The following is a 16599-nucleotide window of genomic DNA, read 5'->3' as shown; positions in this document are numbered from 1 at the left end:
ACGTATGTGTTTGAGAACAAAGTAAACAAAATATTTAGCTTATACATATATTATCATCTATATATATATATATATATATATTATATATATATATATTAATATATATATATATATATATATATATATATATATATATATATATATATGTATATATATATACATATAGATAAATATCCAAAGTAATATATATGTTATTAATATAACATATATATGTTATTATTGTAAAAATATATATACACTCTGCTTATAATTATAAATTGATTGTAAAAAAATGTATAATTTATAAATTTTTCTCTACAAGTTTTTCTTGATAGGAAAAATAATTATGTTTCAGAACATCCTATAAAATTTTTTCATGCAAATACATACATATACTGGTTCATTAGTATAGCTAATATATGAATAATGTATGCAAATATTACTTGTTAACAATCCATTTGTAGCTATTTGGTTTTTTTGTTGTTGTTAATAAAATTATTATTATATAAATATGATATGAGATTAGGCTCAATTTCTAATTTCTGTTTAAGTATTGAACTCATTACAAACTCAGTTGAAACAATATGACATTTTGGGTTTCCATATTTAGCCAGATCAGCACATAGATACATGTCACTGGGACATGTTACTATTACATAAGATCCAGGGTCTTGTGAAAAAGCTTCCGTAATAGCTAGTCCTGTCCGTCGTTTTTCTTCAACCTTGCCACCAGATGATTCAATCATGCTTACTATGTCCATTCGTGATGGAAAAACATCAGGAGTAACGTAAAAATATTTACCCAAGAATAATGTTTGTCGAGTTGGAGAGCACAGTACTGTATTCAAATCAAACTTCAAGTTCTCATCTACTGGAATGTATTGTATTTTATACGAGTCTAAGGGTAAAAATTTTCCAGATTTCGCACTATCCACTACCCATGCTGATTTTACAACATAATCAACGTGACATACTGCCTGTATCAATTTGCAGGTTCGGCTTTCCCGTGTCATCACTAAATACGTGGCATCTATGGGATTATCCACAACTATACCACCAAGAGTTCTATAAAAGAAAAGTTAAATTTGATTTAAATAAAAAAAACAAAGGTATTAAATGAGCGCTAATCAAGTTATTAAATATTAAACTATTAAATAAATTTTGATAAAGTTTAAACAATTTGTGTATGTAGTCTACATAAATCACAATAACAAGTCTATTATGAAGGAATGTTAATTATTAAAACAGTTCTACTAATAGTTTGGATAAAACTGACTAAATTGTAATTTTGTAATAGAGATAAACTTCCACAACCCGAACTTGCATAACTTGAATTCTCTATAACTCGAACTAAGAGAAATGCAACAGGGTTTGGAGAGCAAATTACATACAATTCTGCTTCCTTAACTCGGAATATAGTGTTGAGGAAGACCCTTTTTTCCAACCAAATGTTTCAATTTTGTTTTCATATGTTGCTTCTTTGTGCAAATACCAGTCGCTGGCAAACGGTAGTCAAACGTTAGCGCACTGCTTTTAAAAAGCTGGATTTGGCCAATTTTCTACATGGAGCGAACAGAACGACATTCCTTTAATTTTCTTAAATAACATTTATGAAGACCGTGAATTAATGTAAAAGTAAAGTTTCGGCAGGAATGTTACGCTCTCTCAGATGCTTTTATTTATTCGAAAATTTGGTGGTGGAACGCACTTGTATATACACAGTGTTACTCAAAGTTACTACGAGTAGCTCGTGGAACAGACCTAATTTCTACTACGAATTCGATTGTATCAAATTCGATTACACCTGAGTATATTCGCCTTACGATAGGAAACTATGATTTCAATTTACGTTTGTTTTGTTTACTTACATCACAGCTTTTTTTAATCCATCAAGGTCTGAAACTTGTGAAAATAAAACTTTGGGTGGTTTTTCAGATTGTGGATACTCTAAACATACGATGGAGTCCGGTAGCTCTTCTTTATATGGTGAAATTTTTTGTCGTTTTGATTTTTGCTCGACTTGTGGATCAGCAAGATAACGTTTCAAACTTTCATGCGCCTCTTGAGTTAAGTTTATCGGCGATTTCCAAGCAGCTGTAAATAAGATATATTTTATAAAATATCTATAAAATGAGAATATATATTATTTATAAAGAAAAAATGCACCTTGTGTGTGTTTATAATACAGGATATTGTAAAAAAAAACATTGAAATATAGCAATGAATCGAATGATATATATGTTTGTACTTAAAAATAAGATATTTGCTATACAAAACAAATTAAAAATGAGTACATTTCATATATATTCCTCAAAATTAAGTATATTAAAGCTATAACCAAATATAAAAATGATCGAATACTATATCTTACCCATTAAATGCGGTACTAAACCGTAATCGATTCTAAACGGTGCGGCCAAATTATATTGCTGATATTTTTGATTTTCATATTGTGACAGCCCACTCAAATTTCCAATGCAAATATCACTTAACCATAACGAATTTACTATTGGTATATTCCATTCCTTTGCTGCATTATATTTTTCACCTTCTGGTTTTTTGCTTATTAAAACCATTGTTAGTTTCGAGAGATATGTGGAGAACACTGCGCCACACTCCTCAGCCATCTGCTGAATCCGTATAGCTTCTTCGCCTTCAAAACCATTCGAAGTCACAATATAACGTTCTAGTGGCTTTTGATATCCAAATTGGCTAGGAAATGGTAGATGCAGTGGTTGCCAAGGTGGTATAAATTGTTTTTTTAAACAAATATCGCTTAACCAGTAAGCAGTGATGCAACGTTTAGAATCACGCAGCGCTTGCATAACTACACCATGACGTTGTGTTCGACACAAGACATGTGTAACACGTGGACTATAATTTTTTTCAATATCAGCCCCAAAGTGTTGTACTGTTTCTTTCCAAATAGGCAATTCATCAGCATCAGTTTCGTCATACTCAACTATATAAAAAGTACAGCCAAGTAAAAATAAATCAGGTGGTAATTTTAAATTGGGATTGTGTCCATAAAATTGAGGACGTGGTGGAATTGGCAAATTAGGTCGACCTTGTATAAACCCAGGTGGCACAACAACTGGGCCAACTCCGACTTGATGATGGCCAACAACAGCTGAGGTTATTTGTTGCTGATTTCCCGCAACTACAACTTGCTGTCCTACAGCTACAGGTACAGTAGTAGAAATTTGAGTCTGTAACACAGGTCGCCGAACTTGTGATTGTTGCTGTTGTTGTTGCTGTAGAAGTAACATTTCTTGCTGAGTTCGAGCAACACCTACATTATTTACTACTGGAGAAGAGACTGCCTGTTGCAATACTGCATTTCGTTGCTGTGTCATCAGGCGTAATGTTCCAGCAGCTGATGGCTCCACAACATTTTGAGAAGGGACAACTCCTGTAGCTAAAACACTAGTTTGCATTTGTGGCGGTTGTTGTTGTGTGACTGACATCTGTGTTGAATGTTGTGCTGGCACAGATACTGATGCTTGAGTTTGTTGTATTAATTGTTGCGGCTGCTGTGTTTGAAGATGTATCTGATCAATAGGAGTTCCAATAATTTGTGTTTGTTGTTGAATACTACCTGATCCACCTACTTGGATCGATACACTTCCACCATTATTACCTAATCGATTACTAAGCATGTTAGCCAGCGCAGTTTTTGTTTTTAAATTCATTTGTGATTGTTGCTGTTGTTGTAGTTGTTGCCCATCGGCAACAAGATTGGAAGACATAACAACAGTTTGGGGTGTTATCGCTCCGATTAAACTATTGGACCCTACAGTCACTGTCTGTTGTTGCTGTTGTTGTTGCGATATTGCCTGTTGTTCTACAACATTACTCGACACAACTTGTAATGTCTGAGTTTTTTGTTGCTGTTGAAGTTGTTGTTGCAGCTGTTGTTGCTGCTGCAATTGCACTTGCTGTACACGCAATTGTTGTCGTTGCATTAACATTTGCTGGTTAGGATCAGTTGCATTAAATGTTTGTTGCTGCTGTGGTTGAGGTGGCAATTGTGCTGCAGTTCCGACTTGTTGCTGAGATATTGGACTCAACCCAGGAGCTGCACCTAAAAAAATATATTTTAAAATTGTATTAAAAATAAATTATAAAATTTTAATCTGTTTAAATATTACATGCAAATAATAGAAAATATTATTTGAGATGATTTTGATTTTGATTTTAATACGAATACAAATATTTGTATAGAAAAAAATAAATGCTTAAGAAGTTACAATATTGTTGTATGTATAACAATAATATATAAGAGATATGCGGATGGAATAAATTAAAGTACATACCAAATTATAACAATATGAAAATAAAATAATTTATGAATGATAATGATAAATACCTGTACGAACTACAACTTGACGAGCTCCTTGCTGTTGTAACCACTGCATTTGTTGCTGTTGAGTTAATCCGGCCGGCATTTGGCTTTGTACAATTATATGTGATGTAGGTCCGATCGGTCTTGGTGTTGTATTTAAAGCTGTGCTAACTACATTCGGTGTCGCCTGGCGAGCTTGATATGGTACTTGTTGTCTTAACATTACACGTTGTTTGTTTTGTAATTTAGTTATATATTCAACTTTTTTGACAGGATCCAAAGTCATAATATGTGCATGTGTCTTATCATCTACATGAATTAATTGACGTTGAGGTGAACCACTTGGTGGTATACCTGTTTGCCATTGTCCTGGACGAACAGCTCTAATAAAATGTTGCTGTTGTTGCTGATGTATTTGCTGATTGGATGTATTTTGAAGTTGATGTTGTTGCAGAGGTGAAGCTAAACCCCCTACTGCAATGTTACTATTAGATTGATTACCTACAACGTTAATTTGTCCAGACTGCGGTTGTTGTTGTTGTGTTGCTGGGCTTTGAGGCGACCAAAGTGGCTGCTGTTGTTGCGGTGATTGTATTGGAGGTGTTGCTTGTTGCGGTAATTGTTGTTGTTGTTGTTGTTGTTGCTGTATAAGCACTGTTTGTTGTATTGGTTGTTGAATAATGATTTGCTGTTGTTGTTTTGATGGTTCTATTTGTTGAATTTGCAATGACTTTTGTTGTTGCTGTGTTTGTTGTTGCACAATAATTTGATTTGGAATTTGTGCTGTATTATTTTGCTGTTGCTGTTGAAGAACAATTTGCTGTTGTTGCTGTTGCTGTTGTTGCTGCTGATGTTGATTAATAATAATAGTATTTTGCTGTTGTTGGTTAACAATAATAGCGCCTTGTTGTTGTTGTTTTTGCTGTAATTGTAATTGTTGCTGCTGTATGTATTGTAAACGTTGTACGTTGTTTACGAGTTGTTGATTAATAACAATCTGTTGCTGAGGTGCATTTGTTTGTTGAAGTTGAGAACGTTGTTGCTGCTGCTGCTGCTGCTGTTGTTGTGGATTTAAAATAACCTAATAAATAGAAAAATAACGTAAATATGTTGTATATTTAAATTCTTAAATATTCTTATTCTTAAATATCAAATTATATAAAAATTTATATACCTGAGTTTGAGTTATCAATTGTTGTTGATTTGATGGCTGAGTTTGTTGCTGTCCTTGTTGCAATTGTAAAACATTACCTTCCAAATCCTGACGTTGTTGATAAATTTGTTGTGGTAATGGTTGCTGTTTCACTATTTGAGTGGGACTCTGTGGAATTTGTTGTTGGGCCTGCTGATGAACTGGTTGTTGCAATTGCTGTTGCAATATTTGTGACTGTTGCATAATTTGTTGTTGCTGACCGATATTAGATTGATTTACAATGAAAACATTTTGATTTTGTTGACTTTGTAAAATTTGCTGTTGTTGTTGAGCGCTCAACTGGTTAAATTGCTGTTGACTTATAATAAATTTTGGTTTATTTTGTTGCGTTGGTGTAATATTTCCTTGCTGTTGTGGCTGCAACTGCTGTTGTGGCGAATTATTATTTATTGAAACTTGTTGTGTAAGTATTTGTGAGGACTGCCGCGTTTGTTGAACAGGCTGTAGTGTTTGTTGAATTATACGAACTTGCCCTCCACTATTTGTAGTCACTGTTACGTTCTGTTGGCCTTGTTGTTGTTGAGCATAATGCAATTGCTGTTGCGGCGTTATCTGTGTCTGTGTTGAAGTTTGCTGTGTTCCAACAACCAACCCGGATTTTTGTTGTTGTTGTTGTTGTTGAACAAGTTGCTGTTGTTGAAGCAATTGCTGTTTTTGTAGATTTGAAGTGTGTTGCTGTTGTATGTTGATCATATGGGATTGTATAATTTGCTGACCCTGCGTAGTTGATGTATTGATTATTTGGCGTTGGGCGAGTACTTGTTGATTGCCTTGATTAAGTATAATTTGTTGTTGTTGTTGCTGTTGTGGTAAAGGCGATTGAATAGTAGTTTGCGTTTGTAAAGTTTGTTGCTGTTGATTTAATAAAAGCTGTTGCTGTATGGGTGACTGACAACGAGATTGCTGTTGTGTTGTTTGTTGTTGCTGCAATTGCTGTTGTTGCTGCAACTGCTGTTGTTGCTGTAACTGTTGCTGATGCTGCTGTTGCAATTGTTGCTGTTTAATTTGTTGCTGACGCATAATAAGCGACTCATGATTTGGACTTGGGGCAGATCTACTTAAGATCTGTGCGACTTGTACAGGATCTGTGGGATCAATTGGTTTTTGTGACGAAATTAATTGCTGTTTAGATTGATGCACCTTTAAAAAAATAATTTAAATGAAATTTACAATAAAATAATAGACTTATTATATAACTTTAAACAATATATTTCAGGAATATAATGTTCCTGAAATATATAAAAATCAGATAGCCACAAAAAATACAACTAAAAATTTCATCACCATCAAGGCAGATACGAGTATCTATAATATAGATAAATAGTTTGTAAATTATTTGTATGGCCTTTGATGTATGCACCGTTTAACAAACGTCTTGACAAAATTATTGTTCTCTACTCAGGAGTTGTGTGAAAAATATAAAAAAATATAAAAAAAATATTTTTTAAAAATATAAAAAATAAAACCTGGAACTTGAGCATTGAAAGTTTGTGCAGCCTTGGCTTCTTGTGGATAAACACGATTAGTCATCGCTTCTAATTTGACAGGCACGAGTTCTAAGCCTGGCACTTGCAGTCCAACAAATTATATACGGACTATAAACTAATTAAATAAAATTTGATTATTTCCAAAGACCACTGATGAAGAGTACTTGGCAATACCCGAAACAGCGTTGTATGGTCAGCCAAATTTCAATAAATTAAATAAAAAATTTTTGTCTTTGCCTTTCTTTGCTATTCGAATCGGTCTAACTTTTAAATAGTTTCTTTCGTCATAAAAAGACACGCCATTATCGGCAAGAAAAAATTTACCTATAAAAAAATATAATTTTTCAAATATATTTTTACTCACTGTAATTGTTTGATTGTGTTGTGGACTTTGTTGCTGTTGTTGTTGTTGCTGCTGTTGTAATTGTACTCGCTGTTGTTGTTGAATTGGTTGTTGAAAGGGTTGCTGAGTTACAATTTGATGCTGCGGTGATGTCATACCCTGCTGTTGGCGCTGTTGTTGGTGACGACCTTGATGTATTTGCTGTCTTAATTGGTGTTGTACAGTTAAACCATTGCTTAATTGTTGCTGTTGTGGGGACTGCGGAGGAGGTGGGGGTGTCATTTGTGGAGCAGGTGATTGCCGCGGTGATTGTGGTGGCATCATTGAATTTGGTGTTTGCTGTTGCGATAATGAAGGTGATGGGGTTTGTGGCAACACAATTGGTGATGAGTTTTGTTGTAACAGCGGTGATTGATCTTGTTGCTGATGTATTTGTTGCATTTGTAATTGCAATTGCTGCTGCTGTTGTATTAATTGCTGCTGTTGATGCTGTATTTGGCGTTGTAACGCTTGTTGCTGAGGAGTTAAGCTTTGTCCATTTTGTATGTGCTGTTGTAATTGTAATTGTTGTTGTTGGAGTATTTGTTGTTGACGTAAAATTTGTTGGTGCAACATTTGTGGAGACATCGTAATATTTTGATGCGATTGGGACTGTTGAGTTTGTGTAGTATTACCTGATTGTGGTGTACGTGGTGCTGGAGTTTGACGACCATTAGAATTAGGTTGTGGGGTGCGTGGCGCTTGAGGTGGCCCAGATGAAGTTGGTGATTTCATCTGTGAAGGAGTCATAACTAGTTGAGAGGCACGAGACGAGGTTATAGCAATTTGTGTTGGTGTGCGTGAGTCAATTTGTTGGATGTTGTTGCCAGTTGATGTCGGAGTCGAAGGTGTACGGGGCGGTTGTTGCTGTGGTGATTGGGACATTCGTGGTGTTTGAGGAGTGGAAGGTTGTGACTGAAGTTGCGATTGAGGTGTTTGTGGTGATTGAGGGTGTATAATCATTGGTGATTGTTTCGGAATTTGTTGTTGTAAGTTCGATTTTTGTTGTAACTGTTGTTGTAATATGATTTGAGAACTATCTTGACTTTGAATGATTTGAATAGGTTGTTGTGTTCGTTGCTGAAGAATTTGCTGTTGTATTTGTAAGTTAGGTTTTTGTTGTTGTTGACCTATTACACCAGTTGTAGCAGGAACATTTGGTATAATTTTTTGTTGCAGAATAATCTGTGGCTGTGGATGGGAATGTTGAATTTGTTGTTGCATATTTGGTTGATTTGTGTTCTGTTGATGCTGTTGCTGTTGTGAATTATGTTGAAGATTTCTAGGTCTTATAAAAACTATCTGTGATGATTGTTGATGATTTTGCGGCCGTTGCTGTAATGAATGAGGAATTTGATGCATTATATTTTGAGTTTCTTGCTGCTGACTTTGTTGTTGTTGTTGTTGTTGTTGTTGTTGTAAATTAATATTATCATTTGAATCGTTAACAATTGCTGTTGTGCTTATTAAAACTGCATCTTGACTGGCCAATGTAGAACTCATATTAATCAAATTTTGTCCCTTTGTATTAGTATGGTCACTAATACTACGGGGAATAGATGCTTGTAGTTGTAGTTTTATATTTTCGATACTTTTAGCAGCATTTTCATCAGTCTTACTTATGGTTTGATCAATATTCGTTTTATCAGTTATGTCATCAAATCCAAGAATGTTGGATAATGTTGGTTCTGGAACAAATGTTGAAATAATGTTTGATGGTGCAGTTATTTTGTTTATCTGCGTTGGTTTATTATTCTTTGGCTTTTCAACAGCCTTCAGCAGACGTGGATGATAGGCTTCACAACAAAGGACATTATTTTGTTTTATCGAATCAATGATCCAATCAGGTGTTACAACGTTAACTACAGCGCCTTTTGGCAGTGAATTAGCTTTAGAATATTCGTTACCTGATGCTTGTCCACATATTAAATGTGTATTACTAGGACCAAAAGTGGGAGTTACTAAAGCACCATGAAATGTAAGTATGGCATAAAGGCTTTTATGATCATTAATGCTAACATTTGTTATTGCCGCTCTAAGCCCTTTGAATAGGCGAGATATACTAGGATCGAAAGCTTTTGTAGATGCTAAACGACCAAGCTTAGCGGAGTGTATAATCCATTGTTCTGTTACAGGTATTAAAGTATACAAATCCAAGTTCATGATAAGTTCTTCTTCAGTATAATTTGGCGCACACACCAAGTGAGTAACCATATCTGATGGATACAGTTTTGACTGAGCGCCACCATTTTTAAGAAGTCTTTCAACCTACACGTGATATTATGATAAACCAAGAAATAAATTTATATTTGTTGTTATATTTAATATATAAAATTATTGTATTATATTTAAAGTGGATTAAAATCATTGCTAGTAATAAGGCCGTTAAAAGAAGATAATACAATTTGTGTAAAATGCGAGTATTCTATATTTATTTAAACTAAAAATTTTAGTAATTAGTTAATTACAAAAAATTTTTGTTTATCTTAAACAAACACATATTATAATAAAATAACCTTTTTAAAGGATTTATAATTGATTATAAATTTACCTCATCATCCAAATTTCCCACAACATAATATTGAACTTTTGCAAATAAACCATCATTTATTTTTAGGTTTTCCATTTCATTCACTTTCTTTGTTATATTTCAATATACATTTCTCACATGCATTTATTAGATTATATATCAAACTTTCTTCTTAGCAAAATAATATTTTCTAAACACTTTGCAATTAAAGAGAATTTATAAACTAAACAAATTGGTACGAAATTTTCTTAACACTTATATTAAATCATATTAAAACAAAATATAAAAGGAACGCCACTTTAGAAAAATCTTACGTGAATATTTGCTAAGTTAGGTGCGCTGCCAACAAATGTAAAATAGGTTTGTCTCGCTCTAAATATTTCAAATATATTGTGTGCTATATTATTATTTTTAGTTGAAAAAGAACTATGATAATTTTCTAAACAGTATTAGTAAAGTATAAGAAATATTGAAATTAATTCATTCAAAATTAAATATTACCAAAACGGTATCTTAATTGTTTTAATTTAATTGTACACGAAACATTATAGCAAAACAATGAAACGAAGTTGACATTTGTAAATGGCAGTACTGACAACTACTTTGTTTTGTTTGTAGGACAGACACTTCAATTTTCAGTTGCATAAAATAATCTTAAAAGTATAAAACATGTTTAAGATATATTTTCCTCAAAGGATTTTTACAATCACTCGAAATGGTTTGTAAAATATACTATTCTATGTGAAAATATAACGTGAATTATTATTAATTAAGCACAATTGTGTACTATTTTAAGGTTATGATTACTTATGTCATCATTGATTAATATCAAAAACTTATTTAAAGTTCGATTTTAATCATTTGTTTAATTGTAGGACAACGTACCATCTCATCTAGTGGCAGATTGTTAAATAAGGAAACAGAATGCAAAGATATTGTCGCTGTACCGAAAGGTTATGTGTATGTCAACAACAAAGAATTAAGTATGGATATGAAAGACATAACCGACCGTGCTGTCACAACAATGTTTTTGTCAGAATTAGTGCGTGGATTTGCTGTCACATTAGCTCACATATTTAAGGAACCGGCTACAATAAATTATCCATTTGAGAAAGGTCCTCTAAGCCCTAGATTTCGTGGCGAGCATGCTTTACGGAGATATCCTAGTGGCGAAGAACGCTGCATTGCTTGTAAACTTTGTGAAGCTATATGTCCAGCACAAGCCATTACAATTGAAGCGGAAGAACGTGCAGATGGTAGTCGAAGAACAACACGTTACGATATCGATATGACTAAATGTATTTATTGTGGTTTTTGTCAGGTTTGTAATTAATATTTTAAAAGAAGAATTATTTTATTTACATGTTACTATATAATAGGAAGCATGTCCTGTCGACGCAATCGTAGAAGGACCAAATTTTGAGTTTTCTACAGAAACCCATGAAGAATTACTTTATAACAAAGAGAAATTACTAAACAATGGTGATAAATGGGAATCCGAAATAGCTTCTAATATCCAAGCCGACCATCTTTATCGTTAAATATGCAATAATTCTAGAAATTAAAAATAAGTAGAAAGACGTGAATACAATTAAAGTATTCAGTTATTGATGCTGAAGAATGTCATTATTATTTTATTAATGAATAAACAATAGAAAACGTTCAACTTAATATGAAATAAATTGATATATTAATATAAATTAATTTTATTGACCAGGTCCAGACAAAGATTTTTCCATAAACTTTTTTTTTGCAAAACAAATCCACCACTTGTTTGGTTTGCCGTCTTCAGTACTGAATACTTTTTCGCATACACGATTGCCAGTTTCGTGACGAAGTTGAAGTAAGTATTGTCGCATTAAGTCTAGAAGAAGCAAACATCAAAAGGATATTCGTTCAATAAATATCAAGTTTTACCAGCATCTTGACTTGTTAAAGGTTTGGCATACACTGCGTTAAGAGGAAATCCAGCATCACCAGGTATATCAAATTTTGAAATTGCAAGGCTGTACATTTCTTGAGAAGCCTGATTCTTATTTGAACATCTCTGCAGCTTCTTTAAACACTCGGTAATATAAAGAGTAATGTATATGAGCACTCGATCCACCTCAGACTAAAAATGACATGTTAATTTAAACTAGTGATTTTTTCATTGTATTTACCTTTATCTCGTATGTACGAAAAAATACATTAGCTTTGAAAAAATAAAGTGACTCATCGATAATATCATTTTCAATATTGCTGCATGGGGCTGGGCCACGACATTGTGTTCGTATTGGCAATATCGCCAAATTTCCAACTACTTGTGGAAATTCTTTAATTTGAGAATGATATGCCTGGATTGGGAATAAAATGAGCATAACAAACATTTTTCATTATATGTCTATTATTATCATCTTGCTTAGCCATAAAAAATTATTAAGTAATATTAATACATCAAAACCACTTACTGGCATAATGGAAACGATTACGAGAAACTTATCCTTAAACGAATTCGTCCAATTTTTATATATTTGGAAAAATTACTTCCCAAAACTAGAATACTGTCAAATAGAGTTTCTCGATATGTCAAGATAATTGAGGTTTGTTCGTTTTTCTTTAGCTCCACTTTTTGTATACTACATTTACACGAAGCTTATTTGTTTGTCGCGTGTTTGACTGTATTACGGAGTATTAATTAACATTGAATTAAATTTGAATTAAACTACATTTATTAGACTACGAATTTATATTTATATTGGTTAAAATAATAATATATTTAAAAAAAAAATTTTACACCATACAACATAGCGTATGCCTTAATATATATGATAACGTGTAAAAATCACAAATTTTATAATAAGGGTTTTCTAAAAATTACGAAAGGGTATTATTATTGATATAAACATTTTTTTCTTAAGTTATAAAAACCATTTAATTAATTGTATTTTCACATGTAGTTAGTATCAAACATTTTAAGTTTGTGTTTATATATGTACCACATATATAGTAGGCTAAATAATTTGTTATTTATGTGTCATAAGAGGGTTAAACATGAAAATTAATAATTTTTTATTTTATATTATTCATATACAAAAATATTCTTCAAAGCGCAGTTTGCTGTCAAAATTAAGTTGTATTCAATAGTTGTATTATATAATTCTGTTTAATAGTTTCACAACAGCATTTTTAAAATAAAATACGCTTTACTGGTGTGTAAAATATTATATTTCAATTAAAGAACTTATCTACACATATTTTTATTTCAATTATTTGTTAAAGTGTATGTGTTTTCGTTTTTGAGGTTGTCACTACTGAATTGTACTAACATCAAAACTTGTTTATAAATGCTATTAATATAAGCGCTTGAAAATTACTAGTTCAAAATTGAAAGAATGATTGATGATGTTATTGGTTGCTCATCTGATTACAAAGGTGTAAATATTATTGAACGGTTTGAAAAGTTAAATAAATGGCAGGAAGAACAAAAATGTCTTTTACAGGAAAGACAAAGCAAACAACGTGAATTGCTTGAAATGGAACAAAAAACTATTTACCAAATGATGGGTTTAATGTGTGGAGATCGTGGTCTAGAGAATGGATCAGGTAAAAATTTATATTTTAGAGATATTAAATAAAATTGTATTATTTTATATTTAATACAGATAAAGTATGTGAGGAAAATAGTGGTGAACTAAACCCTGGTAAGCAATTTGGGCGAACAATGCATGAGGTTTTTGAAAAAATTCTTAATACATCAGAAAATGTCGAAATTGCAGAATCAAAAGTGCAAAGGAGGCCTTTTTTAAAGAAGGGTGAAGGTATAAAATCACGTTTTAAGGTTGACCCAGAAACATTTCGTATAGATAAGTTACCGTCGTACAAATATGCTAAAAAAAAAAAGTCATCACTTAAAAAACGAGAAAACTGTAGCAATTCTACTTCTAACGTAAAAGAAAACGTCTTAGAGCGGCTAGATGAGGATGGTAAATGTTTTCAGCATCAGCTTATATGTAGTAAAAGTGCTTTAAAGTTAACATCTAAACTTGATGCTAAATCAAGTTTATCAACTGGGAAAATGAATCCAGAGAAATATGACAGCGAGTATGAATTTGAAAGGCATAGTTCTGCAGAAAATCTTAATTCTTCAATTTGTTCTGATACAAAATTAAAACAGCCAATAAGCTGGGCTAAAGTTCTTGATTCACAAAATATTCAACCAGTTTCTTTAAAACAAATCCGCCCAAAGAACATTTTTAATGAAACGGGGCAGGACGACAGTACATTAAGTATTTTTGAATTAATCGAAAAAAAATGCGATGAAGGCCCAATTGACATGAATTATACACCTATTAAGCGTTTTTTAAAAAATAGGGTTTGCTATAGAGTACAAGAACAAGATGAAATTCCTGTAAGTGACAAGATGAAAAATGTCGGTATAAGTCCAGAAATTGATAAATCTCCAAATAAAGATGATTCTGATCAAGAAGATACAAACGACTATATGGACGTGTCAAGCTTGTGCATTCCTATTAATGTTGTCAATAAAGGAAGTGGTGTAAAGCATAATCAACAAGTACGATTCGCAGACGAAATTGATAATAGTACCGTGTATAGTAATCAATCGGAGACTTCAAATTTAATTGAAAATGACTTATTTAAGCAACAAGATATTTTTAAAAAATTTCAAGAGGCATTGATTTTTACCATCAATAACCAAACAGAAAAATGTAAGTAGATCACAAATTTTTTGCTTAAACTGTTTTATTTAATAACTTTTATTTTAGCAGATAATGAAAGTGTGGACAATACAATTCCTCCTATTTCATCTGACCCTTTAATAAAAGAATTGCAGGAAAAAACATTATTAGTTAAAACACATTTAGAAGAGTTGGAGAAGGAAATAGACACTTTTAAAACAAATAATAAAGAACTCATTAAAGCTAAACAAGACCTAGAACAAGAAAGAAATCAACTCCACGAAGAGCAAGCAGAATTACTCGAGCGAATAAAGGATGAAAAAATACAGTTAGAGATATACTTGCATGATGAACGAATGAAAATTGAAGAAGATAAACGTAAGTTTGAAGAAAAAATTCGTATGCAAAAATCTTCAACATTTAGCAAAGATCGTAAAGAAATATCTCGAATGAAACAGGAGATTGAGGACATGAAAGTTCAGATGAAACAAAAAGATCAAGATCATACAGCAGCTCAGTCTCGCATGAGAGCACAAGTGCGAAATTTAGATAGAGAACAAAGACAATTAATGGAAGAAATTGATCGATTAAACAAGGAAAATAAGAAATTACAAAATGAGAATTTAAGACTGAATAATGACAGTAATAAAAAAATGTTACAGGAAATTAATAAGAACATTGCAAAACTAACACCTAAAATGGTATGTCAAAAGTTTTATTTAAAATCACCAAATACATTTATTATAAAAGGTTAATAATTCTATATTATATATTTTATTGGTTATATATTTGAGTCACTTAAATAAAACTTTCTATAATATTTTTGCAAACCTTTCGTATTTGGTGATTCTCATTTATTATCATTATTTTTATATGGCCCGCAAATAAGTATGTACACGTATAACGTATATATATAACAATAAATAAACTATTTTTTCTTTTTTAAGTCTACAAACAATGAAGAAAGTTATGGTCGGCAGAAAGAAACAAAAGTAAACACAGCTGCTCCGCCAAGAAATATTACAAATAAAAGTTTACAACAGAAGTCTCATAAGCAGGTAATAACAAATACGCAAGTGAAATTGTCTGATCAGTCAGCAACCGGCATTTCATTAGAATCTAACGAAAATGTTGATCCTAAAATTACTTATCCGTCTTCCGGAATTCCTCTTATCGAAGGACACAATCTTATTAAAAAAGATTCACAAAGTATATCTCAAAATAATGGAGATATAAAGCGTGAAATAGTTAACGCAGATGGTAGTAGAGACATTTTGTATCCGAATGGAAATGTGAAAAAAGTTTCAGCAAATGGTTTGCTGACACGAATGCTTTATTATAACAAAGACATTAAGGAAACTGATATAAATCAAGGTACAGTTAGGTATTATTATGCTGAGACAAATACTTGGCATACGACTTACTTGGATGGTTTAGAAATACTTGAATTTCCAAATGGACAAACAGAGCACCGTCGTAAAAATGGTGTTGTTGAAATACATTTTCCGAATAATTCTATTAAAATTATCAATCCGTTAGACGAAAAAAACTTGGAAGAGTGGAGATTTGTAGACGGAACAAATTTAATAAAATTGCGTAACGGTGATAAAGTTATTGCATTACCTAATGGTCAAAAAGAAATCCACACGAAACTAAATAAAAGGCGTGAATATCCCGATGGAACTGTAAAATTAATTTATCCAGATGGTAGACAAGAAACAAGATATTCGAATGGACGTATTCGCTTAAAAGATAAAGATGGTAATCTAATTATGGACTCTGGAGTATGTTGAAATTTATGTTTTATATTTTATAAAATTAATATTCCAATGAAACTGTGAATTTGATTTGTCTAGATAGTAGACTAGAAGCAAGATATTTAAATGGTCATATTCGCTTAAAATATAATTTTATTATGCACCTTGGAGTATGTTTAAATTGTTGTTTCATATTTTATTAAATAAATAAAAACATTAGTTGAAAT

At 32.0% G+C, this 16599-nt stretch overlaps 4 protein-coding genes across 6 annotated transcripts; 2 read left to right on the top strand and 2 right to left on the bottom strand.

Annotated features, from left to right (window-relative positions):
- Positions 1-259: 259 nt before the first annotated feature.
- On the bottom strand, positions 260-10251 carry LOC119686180 (centrosome-associated protein CEP250). The gene is made up of 7 exons (XM_038100681.1): positions 9958-10251; positions 7389-9674; positions 5499-6677; positions 4349-5405; positions 2351-4063; positions 1848-2073; positions 260-1044 (listed from the first exon to the last, which is right to left on the bottom strand). Exons 1-7 carry the CDS (start codon positions 10030-10032, stop codon positions 444-446), a joined length of 7137 nt encoding a protein of 2378 aa, XP_037956609.1. The 5' UTR covers positions 10033-10251; the 3' UTR covers positions 260-443.
- Positions 10252-10476: 225 nt separating this feature from the next.
- On the top strand, positions 10477-11607 carry LOC119681485 (NADH-ubiquinone oxidoreductase subunit 8). The gene is made up of 3 exons (XM_038094695.1): positions 10477-10654; positions 10812-11257; positions 11316-11607. The coding sequence occupies exons 1-3, from the start codon at positions 10606-10608 to the stop codon at positions 11475-11477; spliced, it is 657 nt and encodes a 218-aa protein (XP_037950623.1). The 5' UTR covers positions 10477-10605; the 3' UTR covers positions 11478-11607.
- Positions 11604-12530, bottom strand: LOC119681486 (actin-related protein 2/3 complex subunit 3). The gene is made up of 4 exons (XM_038094696.1): positions 12387-12530; positions 12099-12272; positions 11854-12049; positions 11604-11800 (listed from the first exon to the last, which is right to left on the bottom strand). Exons 1-4 carry the CDS (start codon positions 12390-12392, stop codon positions 11643-11645), a joined length of 534 nt encoding a protein of 177 aa, XP_037950624.1. The 5' UTR covers positions 12393-12530; the 3' UTR covers positions 11604-11642.
- Positions 12531-13008: 478 nt separating this feature from the next.
- Positions 13009-16553, top strand: LOC119679031 (uncharacterized protein PFB0145c). Of its 3 annotated transcripts, none has more exons than XM_038091174.1 (5): positions 13009-13127; positions 13220-13521; positions 13581-14645; positions 14706-15316; positions 15563-16553. In XM_038091174.1, the coding sequence occupies exons 2-5, from the start codon at positions 13311-13313 to the stop codon at positions 16406-16408; spliced, it is 2733 nt and encodes a 910-aa protein (XP_037947102.1). In that variant the 5' UTR covers positions 13009-13127; positions 13220-13310; the 3' UTR covers positions 16409-16553. The 3 variants fall into 3 exon arrangements, with proteins under 3 accessions (XP_037947102.1, XP_037947100.1, XP_037947101.1); XM_038091172.1 differs by having other exon boundaries at positions 14703-15316; XM_038091173.1 differs by having other exon boundaries at positions 13198-13521; positions 14703-15316.
- Positions 16554-16599: the final 46 nt, after the last annotated feature.

This window comes from Teleopsis dalmanni, chromosome 2 (genome assembly GCF_002237135.1).
Source record: "Teleopsis dalmanni isolate 2A chromosome 2, ASM223713v2, whole genome shotgun sequence".
In the NCBI taxonomy this organism is placed as follows: Eukaryota; Metazoa; Arthropoda; class Insecta; order Diptera; family Diopsidae; genus Teleopsis; species Teleopsis dalmanni.
This window is presented reverse-complemented; position numbering and strand designations above follow the sequence as displayed.